General features: G+C 38.3%; 1 protein-coding gene across 2 annotated transcripts in view; it reads left to right on the forward strand.

Moving 5' to 3' along the window:
* The window catches only part of ENPEP (glutamyl aminopeptidase), an 85,757-nt gene that overhangs the window by 37,076 nt on the left and 29,751 nt on the right, over window positions 1–18,930 (forward strand). For both annotated transcript variants that reach the window (XM_047091708.1, XM_047091709.1), the window contains exons 8-11: window positions 1,627–1,692; window positions 7,965–8,030; window positions 8,159–8,310; window positions 18,362–18,441. In XM_047091708.1, the coding sequence (XP_046947664.1) occupies window positions 1,627–1,692; window positions 7,965–8,030; window positions 8,159–8,310; window positions 18,362–18,441 (364 nt within the window). The remainder of the gene's footprint in view (window positions 1–1,626; window positions 1,693–7,964; window positions 8,031–8,158; window positions 8,311–18,361; window positions 18,442–18,930) is intronic.

Here is an 18,930-nt window from a genome sequence, read left to right on the forward strand (position 1 = left end):
TTTTCGGTCAACACGATCAATGCTGGTCATTGTCACAAGACTTTGAATCAGACTCTGAAAGATTTCTCCCTTCACTTTTGTTTATAGCCTCTCTCATTCTAACTGAACATGTACACTTTAAGCTTCAAATTTAAAATTCTTTTATCTGAATTTTTAAAAGACAGTGAATCTTCTTTTTCTGCTATGTGGTCTTTGGAAAACGCCATATATGGGGACATCTTTTCTATAGAATCCTTTAGTGCTTCCAGGAAGAACTGAAACCCAACTCAGTTGGAAGGAATTCCTTTTATCCATTTTTATATAAGACATAAAGATGACGTTATTAGCATGTTGCAGATGGGGCATTTTTATCCAAGAAATTTTTTTGCAAAACTACTGAAGGTCTGCAGCAACCCATTTTCTCCCACAGTGTTTCCTTCCTACAGCTCCTCCTCCAAATGTATTCATGCCTGCATGCAGCATGATGTAGTTATTTCCCTTTTGCTGCTCAAGGTTTACCCACTATGCTAAGTTGCTCAAAAGCCACTGGAAATGAATACAGTTTGTTATTCTGGATAATGCCTAGTTTTGTTTAAGACAAAATATTTTAATTATTAAAATGAATACTAGATAAAATGGCTTACGTGAGAAAAGCCTTCTATAGATGGCTACTTCAAATTTATAGCATGATAATTTTGGCTTTCCCTGTCATTCCCACAGCATCTTTTTAGGCTTCTTTTCTCATTTTTCTTTCATATTGCTAATGATTCTTTTATATTTCTGTTAAAGTGAACATTTCTAGGCCACTTACAGGATATTCTAATTACTCACATGGAGATGTTTATATTTTATTAAATCGGTTTCTTTCCGAGTCCTAGATATTCCATGGGTTGAAGATACTAGGTCAGAAATAAATGTTCTAAGCCTTTAGTCTTCTCTGTGCAAAAATAATTTATACTTAATAAATTGCAGTAAAAATTGCTAACAGATGGGGAGAAGCACATGTTCTTCCGGCAAGTTACTTGAAAATGGATATAAAAATTTATCAATAGTGCATTTTAGTATTAATCTTATAACATGTGCAGAGAAAGTAGAGAGAAGTATTCATTAGATTCTTCAGACAAAATAAAACCAAATGAGATGAACTACTTTTGAAAAGGATTTTATACCTAAATGATGTATCTATATTAAACTATTTGACCAGATAATTCCTCAACTATTTCCACAAAATGTAGTATTTTGAAAAGTATTGAAATAAATTTAAGAAGTAGCCAGAATTTTATCATGGAATTACTTTCCTTATTCACTGAAAAATAAGAGTTTTCTAAGTCTTTCTAATGGTTCTCTTTCATTAGAAAAGCTCCATCTGCTGGTTCATTTGATGAAGTGCAATAATTATTTAACCCCAAGTCTCTGAAATGATGGCCCCTTTATCAACTACTCTTGACCTTTTTGTTATTTTAGAAGCATAGATACAGGAGGTGTGCCAAATGCTATTTTTATTTTAAAACCATGGAGCTATAGCCAAGTAATTTAGTGGAGTCATATTGAAGAGATAATCTCACACATATGATCATGAAATACTAGTCACGGCAGTGGTCACTGGTATCCTTTACTAGTTCAATTTGCTATTCTTTTCCACCATAGGGCGTTTCCATTCTGAGGATGCTTGAAGACTGGATAACCCCAGAGAAGTTTCAAAAAGGATGTCAGGTATGATTTATGACTTTTAATAGTTCTACGCATGAGCCACATCTCTCCGTGGCTGATGAATGTCGGTATGTGATTAATCAAGGAACTACTCCTCTTTTACTTTTTCCTCTCCTTACGCAGGGACAGATTAAACAGCAAAACACAGAAAGGTGACTTCACATCCAGTGAAGTGCCCACACTGTTACCTCTAATTACCATTTAGCAGAAATTTCATGGAGAAGTTACATGGAGTCCTTAGTTATTTTTGATATCCTTTACATGTGTATTGGCTTAGGCTGCCATAATAAATACATCGACTGAGTCGTTTAAACAACAGAAATTTATTTTCTCACCGTTCTGGGGGCTGAGAAGTCTTCGACCAAGGCACCGCAGATTCCTGTTTTAGAGAGGGCTGTTTGCCTGCCTTGCAGATGGCTGCCTTTCCCTGTGTCCTCACATAGCCTAGGGAGAGAGCTTTCTGGTGCCTCTTATCATCAAGCATTGATCCCATCATGAGGGTCCCACCCTCATGACTTCATCTAAACCTAAATACCTCCCAAAGACCCCATCTGCCAACACAATCGCATTAGAGATGAAGCTTCAATGTATGAATTTTGGGGAACATAACTCAGTTCATAGTGACATGACATAAAGATTTAAGTGTACCTATAAAAGTCTTTCTTTATAGTTCGTGCAAGGACTTTTTCCTTATTATTGGACTTAAAAGTGGCAAATACACACATTCAAGGAATGTGTAGAGTCAAGGAATAAAGAGGGCCTGCTTCCTTTTGGAAGCAGAAATGGTAATACATTATCAAGAGCATTGCACACATCCCCCTTAGGCATACTGCCCCAGTGGGTATTTCAGCTTCTTTTTTGTTTTTCTAGAGAACCTAAGCCAAATCTCTCAGGGTTTTAATGGCATCAGTGTGGCTACACTCTGTCCCTGTAACTGTCCTGTCTGTAGGTTGGCCCATTGCAGCCTGGAGTCGGAATTGTCTTCCTGCTTCTTCCCATTCTCCTCCATCCTCCCCACTGTGAGGCCCCGGGTGGTTAGGCAGAGCAGTGGTGCTGAGGTTGCCGGTCCAGAACATAGAAAACAGGTCAGAGCAGCATCCTGCCAGCCTTCCCAAAGAGTACCAGTACTCCTTTTGGATGTGATTCCCCAGAACAATGTCCGCTCACTATTCCTTCAGCTCTTACCACCACCGAGCCTTCTTATGTGGCATCTAGCAGTCTCTATGCCACCCCAAAAAGAAACAGTCTCTTTACCCGATGGCAAAATTCCTAGGTGACTATTTACGTAAGACACAAGACCAAGACTTAGGAGATATTCAGGGGGTACATCAATGCATTTTACTCCTCTTGTCTACTAATAAAATGCTCTCTGTGGACACTGGAAGAAAGGGAGAAGCCGTGTGCCCGTTCTTATGTGTACATTAGAACACCTTGTAACGTTTCCACCAGCTTCAAAGTCACATTTCATCATATCTTCTCTCGCTGTGAACACCTTTAGTGGGGAACTCTGTCTTCTGTATCTTTGTATATATTCCAGTCCCTAGTAGACTGCATTACACATGATAGACAATCCAAACAGTGCTTCTTAAATGAATGAATGGTCTGTAAGAAACAACACAGAGAAAAAAACAAAGACAATTCATTTTTTAAAAATTAAGTTAAAATTCCATTTGCATAGTTTCATTCCAAAGGAAACTGATGGATAACACATTCTTGGAATTTTCAAAGCTGACTTCAAATTAAATGATTTTTAAAGCAACTCCTAGACATGTACCAGGAGTCTTTAAAAGTGAATAGCTATTCTAATAATCCAGTAATACTCTCATATTTCCTTTATCCTGGTATCTATGATATAATTAATTAAAAATCTAGTCCTACCTAAAACTAATATTTCTCAAGTGAAATATGTCTTCCTCTACCCTGTGACTACAGATGGAGCTAGAAACCAAACTAGAATGAATAGATATTAACTTTTTCATGCCATCGTAGTGCTGTGGAATAAATTAACACACACACACACACACACAACCCACTAGCCACTAAAACACTCACTTTTCCCCTACAATCTTCAAACACTAGCTAATATCTGAAAACAGCATATGATCAGTATAGACCACACTCAATAAGCTCTCAAGCCAATTGGAACATTCTTTTACTTCATTCAAGTATCTGAATAGTGTCTTTACTTGAATTAGCATCACTCTATGTTTGCTGCCCCTAAATTCCACAATCTGTGATATTGCTCAAGATCTTTCCCTAGCAAATACTTTCTGACCAAAGTGACTCTTCATTAGCTGACCTGGTGTCGTACTAAATCTGGGGATGGCCAGCTGTCTATTCTCTTTCAAGCTCATCACCTTCCCCCAAACCCTATCTCAGACCTCAAAGTAGGTAGTAGTGAAGGGGAATAAGATCAAAGCCATCACCTGGAAAATCTTTAAGGCTGTGCTTGTGCATAAGAAATGATAACAGGTAATGGGGAATTTGTAACAGTATATGGTCATGAAATCAAGCTGAGAAATATATCCATCCTTTCTTTTTCTCCTAGTATAAGAAATAGCCCTGATGGGACAGCAATGGCTCAGCTGCAACTTGTCCTTTCCTTTCCTGGGATACTAGTAACAGAAACAGTCTTCTTTTCCTTTTGTGCTTACCACACCAAACCCAACTAATGAGGGACTATTATTGGGGGATGTAGGTCATCATGAAACTTTGAGTGGAATGACTGCATTGTGACTATTCAAGGTGAAGAAAGAAATTTCTCAATATAGAGTATTCAGAAATGCACTAATCTAGACAAAATAAAATTGATGTCTTCTTTTTTGAAAGAGAGAGAGAGAGATGGAATTTATCCAAGGGATACGGGAGTACTGATGCATAGGGGCACTTGTACCCTAATGTTTATAGCAGCACACTCAACAATAGCCAAATTGTGGAAAGAGCCTAAATGTCCATCAACTGATGAATGGATAAAGAAATTGTGGTTTATATACACAATGGAGTACTACATGGCAATGAGAAAGAACGAAATATGGCCCTTTGTAGCAACGTGGATGGAACTGGAGAGTGTGATGCTAAGTGAAATAAGCCATACAGAGAAAGACAGATACCATATGTTTTCACTCTTATGTGGATCCTGAGAAACTTAACAGAAACCCATGGGGGAGGGGAAGGAAAAAAAAAAAAGAGGTTAGAGTGGGAGAGAGCCAAAGCATAAGAGACTCTTAAAAACTGAGAACAAACTGAGGGTTGATGGGGGGTGGGAGGGAGGGGAGGGTGGGTGATGGGTATTGAGGAGGGCACCTTTTGGGATGAGCACTGGGTGTTGTATGGAAACCAATTTGACAATAAATTTCATATATTGAAAAAAGAAAAGAAAATAAAATTAAAAAAAAAAGAAAGAGAGAGAGCGTGTGCACACAAGCAGGGGAGGGGAGAACAAGAGGGAGAGAGAAAATCTTAAGCAAGCTTCATACTTAGCACGGAGCTTTACATGGAGCTCGGGGCTCCATCTCATGAGGGTGAGATCCTGAGCTGCCAAAATCAAGAGTTGGACACTTAACTGACTGAGCCACCCAGGCACCTCAAAATTGATGTCTTTTAATATACTGTTTATATAAATGTCTATGTAGCCTATAGTTCGGAAGAAGTAAGAGACTGCAGTTTAAAAAGCAGTAAAAATAACGACACCACTGACAGAAACCACACAGACTGGTTAAGGATTCAGAATTCCTTCAAAGTTACCTTAGAAAAATCTCATCGCCTCTCTAGGCACCAGTTTTCTTCACCCCCCAAAATGTGAGTTGTATTAAATAATACTTAAAGTCCCTTCTAATTCCAAGATGGCATGTTTCTAAGCTCAAGGCATTGTGAGTATACAAATAAACTCCTCTAAATTAATTTTAAAAAGCTACTACTCCCTAGAAATTGTCATTAACAGGTAGCTATGGTTACAATTCATTACTAATACTCAAGTATCCATTTATTTTCTTTAGAATGAATGATTTGTGCAAAGCTCTGGAACAAATGCTTAAAACTGATATCCAGTGAGCGCCTTTCGTTTCTTCTCCCTTCCTTTGCCTGCCCTCCAGTGGTAGTGCTGAGCAGTGAACTAATCAAAAGAACAAAAACAAAGGCAGCATTCCTAACTGGTGGCAACCCTGGTCCAGGCTTCCTGGAGCTGGCTGCTAATATTGTTTTATCTCTCTATGCCTGAAAAGAAAGGAATTTAGACGATAATGTGACTTAGGCACAGTACCTCCTGAAAATTATAGTCACTTTGAGTGAAAATGTCATGTGCGAAGTCAACCACTTGTTATTCTTTGAAGGCTCAAGAAACACTTAAGAAAGTGATGTTATTTTATTTTATTTTATTTTTTGAAAGAGAGTGACGTGAGCAGGGGCGGGGCAGAGGGAGAGGGAGAGAGAGAATCCCAAGCAGGCTCTGCACAGCCAGCATAGAGTCCAATGCAGGTCTCCATCCCACAGCCATGAGATCATGACCTGAGCTGAAATCAAGAGTCAGATGCGGGGGCGCCTGGGTGGCGCAGTCGGTTAAGCGTCCGGCTTCAGCCAGGTCACGATCTCGCGGTCCGTGAGTTCGAGCCCCGCGTCGGGCTCTGGGCTGATGGCTCAGAGCCTGGAGCCTGTTTCCGATTCTGTGTCTCCCTCTCTCTCTGCCCCTCCCCCATTCATGCTCTGTCTCTCTCTGTCCCAAAAATAAATAAACGTTAAAAAAAAAATTAAAAAAAAAAAAAAAAAGAGTCAGATGCGCAGCCGACTGAGCCACCCAGGTGCCCCAAAGATGTCCCTATCACATGGGACAATTCCTGACAGCAACAGAGGAGAAGCGGCGTAAGTGGCACCCAATTATGAGACTAGGAGAAAAGTGGGGATTTTCTTTAGGGACCTACCACATTGGATCTGAAAACTCACATATAGAGAGATTCTGTGAACAAAATCGTTAAAGGGGAGAGCTTTCTAGTTAAAAATAATTCATATTTTAAAGCCATTGGAAGAGTAAAGACATTCTTTAAAGCGAATAATTTCCCAAATTTATTCATGATCAGGATCACCATTATCATTCTTACTGTTCAAAAGGTTGTATATCCATTTCCTTAAAGCAGGAGTCTACCAACAGCGACTTGCAGGCCAAATCTGGCCCACCACTCATTTTGCTAAGGTCTGCAAACAAAATCATTTCTACAACTTTGAACTGTTGAAAAATCTCAAGAATAACAATATTTTATGACACATGAAAGTTACATGAAATTCAAATACCAGAATGCATAAATAATGTTTTATTGGTTATTCATTTATACATTATCTATGGATACTTTTGTGCTACAGAGGCAGAGTTGAGTAGTCGTGACAGGCATTATAGAGCCCACAAACCTTAAAACCTTTACTGTATAGCTTTTTACAAAAAAAAATTTTTTTTTGCTGAGCCCTGGCTTAGAGACAAGCTCACCTGTTTTATCTTTGCATATTTTGCATATTGCCTCAGTCATTCATGTGTGGTGGGGTCATCTAGTGTCTGAGATGAGAAAACATCACTAATAAATGAAGGTAAGGGATGTAGCCAGTAGTGACAGGTTGACAGCTCTAACTTAAGATCATAGAATTATGGGTCTTTCTTCATACTGGATCACAAATGTTATGGACTGTTGACTATTTACTGAACACTTGACTGCCCTTAAGTATCTCATATTTCTTGTCCTGAAAAAAAATTAAGCTTTTCCTTCCCTGTGCACAAGCCCATTAGACTATTAAAAAAGAACAAGCTAGGGGTTCCTGGGTGGCTCAGTCGGGTGAGCATCTGACTTTTGATTTCGGCTCAGGTCATGATCCCAGGGTCATGGGATTAAGCCCTGCGTCTGGCTCCACACTCAGCGTTGAGCCTACTTAAGACCCTCTCCCTCTCCCTCTCTCTCTGTCTCTCTCTCTCTGTCTCTCTCTCTCTCTGCCTCTCCTTTTGTCCCTCTCCTCTGCTTGCACACTCTATGTTTCTCTAAAATAAAAAATGAAAAAAAAATTTAAAAACCAAGCTACATCATTAATAAGGAAAAATATTCCTTGTGCTTTACAAATAAATTATTTGACGTTCTTATAGGTTACAAAATGTTTTGCATGCCGTGTGTCATTTGATTTTTATTGCAGGTACACTTGCCATATTATACAGTAGAGTGAAATATGTTGATGGATTCAGCTAATGTGTGGAAGTATGAGAAAAGCATACATTGATTTCTAAAATACTTGTTATCTTTCACATACAGATTTACTTGAAAAAACACAAATTTGGGAATGCAAAAACTGAGCATTTTTGGAGAGCACTTGAAGAGGTATGGAGACTATCCCCAAGTATTTCTTTGATTAACATATGATTTATCAATCAGTTCTTGATCTGATTATTCTATCCTTTTATTTTCCCTAATTTGTTAATTATTCCTCATTTTTTTTTTAATATCAGGCAAGTAATTTACCAGTGAAAGAAGTAATGGATACATGGACCAAACAGATGGGTTATCCTGTACTTAATGTGAAAGATATGAGGAACATCACACAGAAACGTTTTCTGTTGGACTCAAAAGCGAATTCTTCCGAGCCACATTCAGCTCTTGGGTAAGGATCTAAAATGCATTTGAAGAAAAAAGCAGAAATTTGATGGAAATACTGGCCACTTGCTTAGATCTTAGTCTCCAGTACGTGATTGATAGATGATAATATTAAAGCACAATGTCTTTAGGGAACCAAAAGCATTCAAACATAGGTCCATGGTCTCCAGGTTCAAGATGGTGGACTGAACACATGCCTCCAAGTCCTGTTCTTCCCAGAAATCACCGAATAAAGAAGTGCTAAAAGAAAGAAACTCATAAGAGAAAGAAAGAGGAGGGGCTATATAGATTCTAGAAGGAAAGCCAGAAGGAGAAATATTGATAGAAAACAAACAAACTGAAGAAGATGAAGCCAGATAAAAAGGGACTTGCTGTAGAGGTGGAAACATCTTCCCTATCCCTAGACAGGCTCCGGGCTGACTGTCAGCATGAAGAGTGGAGCACAGGAGTGAGAAGTGAGGCTGAAAATAGGACAATTAATTTGAAGTCGAGACTCAGGACAATTGTGCTGGTCAGACACACCCCCACTCCACTTTCCCGTCATCTACTAACAACCTTTCCTCTGTTTGGAGCGCTTAGAAGTCTGCCAAAAGTCTGGCAATGACCCAAGGCAAAAATCCAAAGACTCTACCCCCTGCCCCACCTCCCCCACCCCCCCCACCCCCCGCAAATAAATGGACTAAAACAGTGGAGGAGAACTAAAGATTTCCACTTGGTTAGGATGCCCAGAATACAGCTTTCCTTCTCATGGCATTTGTAGGATGGGTGGGCTGGAACTGCCAGCTCCCTGCATACATGCTCAGAGCTCCCAGTCAGACTTCTGTCCAGAGGAAAAGGCTGTTTCAAAAATATACCTTCCCCCTCAAAAGCAGAGAGGTTACATACAGGACACCAAGAATAATTAATTTAGTCCTTCTTCCCGAAATATGAATGGGCAATTAAGATCACAAGACACATAAAAAAATCTAAAAGCATAAAAGGTTGAACAAACAAAAACCTGTCACTGTAAGAACAAAATTGAGGAAATAGAAAATAAATTTATGAAATACATTCAGAGATCAAAGAAGCTATTAACATTCATTAGCTCAGAGCAGAGTATCTTTGAAAAAACAAACTTGGAATATAGAATTGTTCTGAAAGATTAAATTTGTGGTTGTCAAAGAATTAATAGACCAAGTGGCAAGAAATTTGGGGAATTCTCTATAGTTATAGGGCAAACGCAGAGAACTGACAAATATGAAAGAGAAGACAAATATTGAATGTCCAGCACCCAACTAACAGACGTCTCTCAAAAAAGGAAACAGAGAAACTTGAGGGGCAAATAATAAAGGACACAAGGATTCTGATTACAAAGCCCCGTTGAGGTCACAGTACAAAAAGGAAAAAAAAAAAAAAAAACCTAGCTACATTCTCATGAAATTCCAGAAAACAAGGATACATGAGTTAGAGTGACATTAGACCTGTCCACAGCAACCTTGAATGCAAGAAGAAAATGGAACAATCATCTAAAATGGTTGCAGCAAAAAATATCTTCAACTTCTAATTCTCTTCCCAAACTAAACCAAATGCAAATGAACAGCAAAGACATTTTCAGACATGCAACTCCAGAAAATGCTTTCCACACAGCACTTTTTAGAAAGTTACTAAGGCTATGTACATCCCAGGGGAGGAAGAAGAGAAAAAATAAGAAAAATCAGAAAGAGAAGAAACACATCCAGGAAACATTGTATCCAACAGAGGAAAGTCATGAAAGGAAATGCTGGCCAATAGCGACCCAGGGGGCTCGCAGTGCCATGCATAAGAGCAGGATGCTGGCTGGGTTCAGGTAGGTGATTGCCATGAGAAAGCAAGTATGGTTGAGAAAATGGTGAGATTATGAGTTTGTGAATGCCCATCAGCTGGGCAACTGTAAAGAAGAAAACTAGAGAAACCAAATCAAGGCTGTATGTAAAAATTGTGATCCAAGAATGTAAACCAGTAGAATAATTTTATGCCACTGACAATCCATACAATAAAAAGGAGTCCTTTTGACTCTTATGTCAGGCTGTTAGGGTAAATTTTTATTTAAGTGACTCAGGGGGCCAAGATATCAGCCCATAGAGAAAGAAATGTAACTCCAACCCACCTCTTGGACAACCATACGTATACAACAGTATAATTTCATAAATGTTACTTGTTGGCTTTTAACTTTTATAATCAACAATGAACAACATGTAAAACTTTTGTTACAGTGGCAGAGTAGATTGTAAATATAAACAGTCTTAACATTGTAACAAGAAAAAAAAAAAAGGCTGGCAGAGAAAATGAGGTGGAAGAGGAAGGAAAGGTGGCAGAAAGTGTCAGGATAGTAATTCAGTGGTGGGCTGGTGCTGACTGGAATCCCAACTCAGCACCATTATGCTGGTAGCTTGAAATCCATCACTGAATTAATGGAAACTAGCAAGTACTGCATTCTGCTCCCCCGGTCCCCCAAGAGCCAGTTGTTTGTTTACCAGAACTCCATAGGATATCCTACAGTTTCTCATTGTAAAGTAGGAGATTTTGCTCCTATTTTACAGTTGGGAGAGAGTAGCAACACTGAAATTTATGAAACAGGAAATGGCAACATGATTCCACTACTGTAAAGGAACAATTATAACCTAGAGAAAGTCTAATAATTTTACTTCCCTAAATTTTGACTGTTAAAGGGCAAATGGAAGAGAAAGCAGTATAAGTAAACTAAATCACCCTCTCGCATGGATGAGTTAATAAATACTATCTGAAAAAAAATTTAAAAAGCTATTTAGAGTTATAGAATTAGACTTCAGAAGAATTAAATCCAGAAGCATTTTAAATTTGTTTTAAGTTTTATTTATTTGTTTGAGAGAGAGAAAAAGAGAGGGAGAACGTGAGCAGAGGAGGGGCAGAGAGAGAGGGAGAGAGAATCCCAAGCAGGCCCTGCATTGTCGGTGCAGAGCCTGATGTAGAGCTCAAACCCATGAACCATGAGATTATGACCTGAGCCACATCAAGAGCTGGACGCTTAACTGACTGAGCCACCCAGGCACCCCAGAAGCATTTTTTTTTTAATTTTTTTTTTAACATTTATTTATTTTTGAGACAGAGAGAGACAGAGCATGAACGGGGGAGGGCAGAGAAAGAGGGAGACACAGAATCGGAAGCAGGCTCCAGGCTCTGAGCCATCAGCCCAGAGCCTGATGTGGGGCTCGAACTCACGGACCGCGAGATCGTGACCTGAGCTGAAGTCGGACTCTCAACCGACTGAGCCCCCCAGGCGCCCCCAGAAGCATTTTTAAAAGGGGATGTTTCCAAGAGGGGCTGGGCTGTGGGAAGGGTAGAAAAGGAGACTGGCTTCCAATAGCAGTTCTTCCAGTTTTTGCTAAGAATGTTTTTTATTTACAAACTGCACAAATGAAGTTCTCCTGAATATTTAAACAGCAATTATAAACTCAATCAAATTCTCTTGCATATATCATTTGTAAGTAACTTGTGAACATCACTACTTAAAATTTTATTAAATCTCATTTATAATTTCAAAATACAAACAGCTAAAGACACAGATTTATAAATCAAATTTAAAAAACATACCTATATTTTTTTATGAATGTAATGAAAATTCATACTGTATACCAAATTTATTGGGCATTTTCAACATATTAAGAATCAAACCTTTAACTTTACAAACTCAGAGTTTTCAAGACGTTTAAACATGACTACTGAGTTAAGGTATCCTAAGAATTTCAGTTAAAATTATAAATACAATATGTTATTTCTCTTCACTTTGCCAGACTTTTAGAAATTGGCAAGGGTGAAATTGGAATGATTCTACAAATATTGTACAAGCTGACAAAATGTGCAAACAGCCAAATATTTCACACTTACCACACTTATATGAATATAGCTTGTATAAAAAAATCTTAATATTATGTCCATTTCTGTATACTTGGTTGTTTTTGTATACATTTCTGGGATGCCAATCTCTCCCAACAGAAGAGAGTGGAATCAGGATCTCAGGAGCTCTGGTATGGGGCTGGCCACAAAAACCTGGGTTTACCACTTTGGGGATATCATCTCAGCCCCCCATTACCCAGAAGAGCCTGCTCCTAGACAGCATCCTGATAAATGGGAACAACACTGTGTAGCACTAGTTCCCTGGAAATCATTCCAATGTCACCCTTGCCAGTTTTTCCCCCAATATCATTGACAAACAATTGACAGATGTCATATATCAGTTTAAGATGTACAACATGATGGCTTGATTTATGTGTATTGTGAAACGATTACCACAACAGGTTCATCGCCCATGCCAATTTTTATTGTCCCATCTTTCAACTTCTGAATACTTGGTTTGGGTAGAGAGACTTTTGCACCCACGGTCACTTTCAGCTGGTCTCTAATCTTCAGTGCCCAATTTCCACCGAAAAGGCCCTTTGCCCTCTTTATCTCCTCTTTAATAGTCTCATTGATCTTATACACAAAAAGTTACTTATATGTAAATCATCACAAGAGCAATTATTCAGTAGCAATTAAGATAACATGAGGAAGGAGAATTATAGGGTGTGACAAAGGTGTCCCAGAATAACTATAAGCTGGTTCTTTTACAGTTACTGTTTTATGTTCTAATAAATTATACTGGCCACATTTAATACTGCTAGAGACTATTTAGATATGAAAACTTAAAAAAATATTTCTCTCTTGTGAAACAAGCTTCCATTGGGGAGTAACTACTGTCTCCTGTCATGTGTATCCATGGATAGACTGAGCCTGAATTAATGGGTCAGGAGGTGTGCTTGAATAGGCAAGGGCACAGAAGACTTTCTTGAAGAAGTGATATTTAAGCTAAGTAAATTGATATGAGGGGATGACCATGGGGGATGTTCAGAAGAGAAACTACAACATGTAGGAAGGCCCTGGGCCGGGGAGGGGGCGGGGGCGGGGAGTAGCATTACACATATAATATGCAATGCTTACTAAGTATTTACTAAGTAGCTGGCACTACTTTAAGCACTTTAGAGTATTTTATTATTATAACAGGTGGGGAAATTGACAAATGACTGAAACTTATTAGATAACCTATTCAAGGGCGCAAAGAGTATAAGTGATGGAACTCTGGTTTGAACATGGGCAGTCTGGCTCCAAGAAACTGAACAGCAGACAGGCACTGGGCACAGTGGTGAGAGAGGCAGGGGCCAGGCACGCAGACCACACTGAAGATTTTGAACAATAGTGTGCAACTTTAAGGACTTCAGAGAGAGAGAATTGGTAGGATCACCTCTACGTTTTTCAAAATTCCCCTTTGGCTGCGTTATAGAGAATAGATCAGAGCAGGGCAAGAGTGGAAGCAGGAAGGCCAGTTACTATGATAATTGTAGCAAGTGACTCACGTGGGAGATGATTCAGAAGATGGGGTCTGCATTAGCAGAGTGGGCATGGGCTGGAGGGGTGTGGCAAATGTTCCAAAGATTGGGTTGAGCTACAATTTCTCATTAAAGAGTAAACACTATGCAGGGAACTGAATTGGATGAATTTACAGGTAACAATCCCATTTTAGAATACTGTTCTCATCTTGTTCTACAGTGGTCTAACCAAATTTCTAGAGAACTGAAAGATCTGTAGAGACACACTTATGACACGTACTGTATATTTTCTGGCTTCCGATTCAGGGCTTTGAAAATTAAGTCACACTAATAAATAACACACTCGGGTGTTTCCAGAAATTCAAAGTGCCAAAATTCAAATTGGACTTTCTGTACAAGGCATCAGAAAATGAAGAGCACCCAGTATTATTAAACTAACTACTTTGAAAAAAAAATTAAAAAATAAAGTAACTACTTTGAAGATCTTGGCTGGCACCTGAACTGGAAGAATATCAAGAAAGCCAGTGGTGCTCACCTTGTTGAGACCCATTATCAGACTCTGCTTCTGGAAATGTCAGATAGTCAGATAGTCACAATAAATGAAATTCAGAGTGACTGGGTATCTTGCTGTATGCAAATGCGGAAAATTAATAGTTCATGCCAAAACAAAGGAAATTTGAGTTCCTAGACCAAGTGAGATCAGTCAGAGAGTGTCAGTATAAACTTCTTTATCTTTTCTTTATTTTGGAAAGGAAAGATTAGGCTAGAAAAGCTTTGTTTTCACTCTTTCCTCTTCATAATACATGAATGAATTGAAACCTAGATCTGACTTAGGTGATAATTCAGTTACAAAAATCAACATAATGACTTGTGATCATTCTGTTAACTATAAACTGTTTATTTTATAGTTACTGTTTTATGTTCTAGCAAATTAGATGGGCCATATTTAATATGCTATTTAATAGCCTTTGTATATTAAAATTAAAAAAAAATTTTTCTTTCTTTCTGGAGAAACAAACTTCCACTAGGAAAGCTTCATAGGAATTGTTCTCTTCTGACATATGTATCTACTGATTTGTTAAGCCAAAGACATACCCAACACTGTTTTTAAAATGGTGGGATTGCATTTTTTAAACTACTCCTTGGTTATGGATTTCTCTCCACACAAACACAAAAATTTATTAGCAAGTAAGTGAAATGAATATTTTATCAAGTCTTCACTTTTTGAGTTATAATAAATCTTTAAATTGTATTCACCAAGATTTAGAACATGGAACTATATTAACATTCACACTTTTCTCTAGTATTTAATTTCTACCTTCAGATACTGTTTTTTATTTAGATTCACAGATGCATGATTTTTAGTGATCACTTATTATAAAGTCAATCTACTTGATCCATTTTTGCAAATAAAAAAAGTTATATATGCATAGGAAAAACCTTATGTGCTATGCTGTTGAGAACATTTGTTAAAAATCTATAATAGCTCCTGAACAAATAGAAGAGAAAATGACATTCTATCAAAAGTGATCCTTCGTGATTTTTCACTTGGTTAAAAAACTAGATCATAACATATGCCCTCATCCCCCCAGAAGGTAATTAGCTCTTTCTCCAACCCTAGTGTTCACCTTATTCTATATTCAGATATATTCCTGTCCGGTAAAAAATGTGGTTGAATAAGCTGTACTATAAACTGAATGGCCCTCTCCCTTTTCTCACTGCTTAAATATTTCACGATGAGGGAATTTTTATGAGAAACTTTATAATCTTTATAAACTTACACACATGTGTGAGTTATTGTTTTAACACTACGGCCTCAAGCATCAGGCAAGCTTACATGTGTCTGGCAGTCCACTCAGCGTTCAACAGGGGGAAGATGGGAGTAGGTGTGTTATTTGGGGGCAAAGTCAGTTTCTTTTCTTTTTTTTTTTTAATTTTTTTTTAATGTTTATTTTGGGGACAGAGAGAGACAGAGCATGAATGGGGGAGGGGCGGAGAGAGAGGGAGACACAGAATCGGAAGCAGGCTCCAGGCTCTGAGCCATCAGCCCAGAGCCTGATGCGGGGCTCGAACTCACGGACCGCGAGATCGTGACCTGAGCTGAAGTCGGATGCTTAACCGACTGAGCCACCCAGGCGCCCCCAAAGTCAGTTTCTTTAGTGAAAATTAGATTGGCCATATTTAATACTACCAGATCTTGTTAGATACAAAAAAGTAAATTGTACCTTTCAAAATGAAATCTGATCCTCCTAAATTTTAGATGTCCTGTAGGAGACTCCCATCATTCCGTTTATGTAATTTTCATTTCTTGACATTTTGTACTCAAATCTATTATTTTACTCAGATTGCATTAGATCCTGTAGGTGATTCTAAAACTGTAAAATCATAAAGCCTCAACCCTCAATCCTTTTAGTCTTATGATTCTCTTACAGACTTCAGAGCAACGTTTGTACATAACTTAGTAATGTATTTTATGCCCACTTTTGGGCACAGTGTCATCTCAGAGACCATGTTTTACAGGAGATAGTCAAAATGTGAAGTCTTGACTGTGCACACAGGGCATCCAGACACTTGCGCACTCTGTTCTTTCAGTCAGGTCGGCAATGGGGAAAGGGAGGGAAAGAAATGTTCGTTTATGTGGCAACACCAAAACAGAAGAGTGGTGGAAGGGCGAAACATGTAGGTAGAGTGTGATTTTTACCAAATGCTTCTTTGTCTATCTGTTGAGAAGCTACAAGGGATCACTTTTGGGTTGACTTCCCTAAAAGCAGATGCTGAGGTGATGATTCAAGTGAAAGCTACTCCTCAGGAAGTGTTTCTAGGAAAGACTGGGAAAGAAGTGGGCAGTGAGAGGTCAAGCAGCAAACGTGAAATATCAAGCAGGTGCTGTAGAGGATAGCTACCCCATGGGGAAGTTGTGGAGATGCTGTTATAGAGGGGTCCTGACAGATGGGGCGAAGAAGATTCTCCTGCCATCCATCATTGGCGAAGGGCTGCATCCACGAGTGTAAATTTCAAAGAACTTCTGGCAGCTAGAGGGCAGTTCTCTGACAGACAGCCCCAGGTGCTTGGCTGTTGGCTAGGAGAGCACATTGGAATCTAGGGTGTACAAAGATGACAAAGGGATTCGAGGGGACAATCTTTGCTACACGACCCAAGAAACAATTTATGCGTGGGTTCTATGGAGCTTCTAACCCAAAACATTCCACAGCCATAAAATCCTCAAGGAAAGCTAGTGACAACTCAATCCCATAAAACATTTCAACAGTTATAAAACAAAGGATTACTTCTTTCATGGAGATGGCAAAATGTGTTCTCCCTGAATTACATAAATTTTATTATAAATTGAAAAGAAGTATCATTCCCCATTCTCTGTTAGAGACTTGAATGATCACAGATGTAGAAAAACAAGGTGAACTTTGAGTTGGTAACCAAATCCAAACACATTCATCTTCTTTCTAGATCTGTTGTATTTTTCTGATTGATGGTACATGATATGAGAACAATCAAAAAACTTTAAGACCTCTTTTATGAGATTTCAATAATAAAATGTTATGTATAGGGGCGCCTGGGTGGCTCAGTTGGTTAAGTGACCGACTTCGATTCAGGTCATGGTCTCACGGTTTGTGGGTTTGAGCCCCGCATCAGGCTCTGTGCTGACCGCTTCCTCAGAGCCTGGAAACCTGCTTCAGATTCTGTGTCTCCTTCTCTCTCTGGCCTTCCCCTGCTTGTGCTCTGCCTCACTTTGTCTCTCAAAAATAAATTAAAAAAAAATTTTTTTAAATAAAATAAAACGTTGAGTATATATGGAACCAAAGGACAAAAATAACCTCTTCACCCTGCTCCCCAAGAAAATATTAAGTAACTAAAGAGAACACCAAGAAACCCTGAAACATGTTTGTCTGATAATTTTTCCTTTGCAGCACACCTGATTCATATGTAAAATAGGAGATATTTGAAGAGCATGAGAATCTTTAAGGGATGATGGTGGTGCTACAATTTGAATTTCAACATAATTTCTAAAATGTGTTATTTCCTTTGTGGCATTTTAAGATTGTCTTCTGAATTTGAAAAATGCTTTGTGTTCCTTGACAGAAACAAACCATTTTAGATTATGTATAAGTATGTGTGTGAATGGTCAATGTTATTATATAATGAGTTACATTTATGCAATATCTTTATTCCAAAGCCTCAACACATTGTATTGAAATAATCATCATGCTTAGCTAACTTGTTGATACAAAGTTCCAAATTTTAGAGATTTATAGAAATTGGAAGCAGTTATATAGCCTATCTTCATCTCTAAAGAGTGTTAGATTAGGGGCGCCTGGGTGGCGCAGTCGGTTAAGCGTCCGACTTCAGCCAGGTCACGATCTCGCGGTCCGTGAGTTTGAGCCCCGCGTCAGGCTCTGGGCTGATGGCTCGGAGCCTGGAGCCTGTTTCCGATTCTGTGTCTCCCTCTCTCTCTGCCCCTCCCCCGTTCATGCTCTGTCTCTCTCTGTCCCAAAAATAAATAAAAAGCGTTGAAAAAAAAATTAAAAAAAAAAAAGAGTGTTAGATTAATTGCTTTAATTGTATCCTATACACTGGATATTCATTTATGAGGAAAATATGCTTGTTTATTGCTTTTTAATTTTTATTTGGGAAATGTTTTTATTTTTTAGTAATAAAAGTTAAATTTTCCTTTTTAAAAAACTTTAGTTACAGATGGAATATTCCAGTTAAATGGACTGAAGATAATGTATCAAGTATTACATTCTACAACAGGTCAGAAACAGGAGGTAAATTTCATCAATTGATTTATTTCTTCTTTGCGTTAATATACCACATTAAACTAATGTAAGTGTAAAGAAGCAACAATAAATCTGGAGCTTATAATGTAAATTTCAGCTAAAACAGAACTCTTAAGTAATTTATCAATGAATTCAAGCTCTTATCTATAATGGGAAATTTTCCACCTTGTGATATTCTTTTTAATGATTTACCATGACTTAATAACAAATACCCATGCCCAAAGGAGAAGTGTCACACACCCAGTCATTGGATGATTAATGCATAAGTTTTCTTTCTTTCTTCCCCCCTTCCTCATTTCTTCCTTCCTTTCCTTTCTTCCTTTTCAACTTTACTATTTTTCCTTTAGAACAGAGAAGTAAGTCATGGAATTTCTTAAAACCAAGCCTGGTTTCTTAAAATGCTGTCATTAAATTAGACCTATCATTTTTCCAATTCAGTATAATATTAGAATTTTTAATGACTCCAAATTCTTTTCT

This window comes from Lynx rufus, unplaced genomic scaffold, assembly GCF_022079265.1.
Source record: "Lynx rufus isolate CCGP_SWC_20201006 ecotype Redwood Valley unplaced genomic scaffold, mLynRuf1.p SCAF_3, whole genome shotgun sequence".
Taxonomy (NCBI): Eukaryota; Metazoa; Chordata; class Mammalia; order Carnivora; family Felidae; genus Lynx; species Lynx rufus.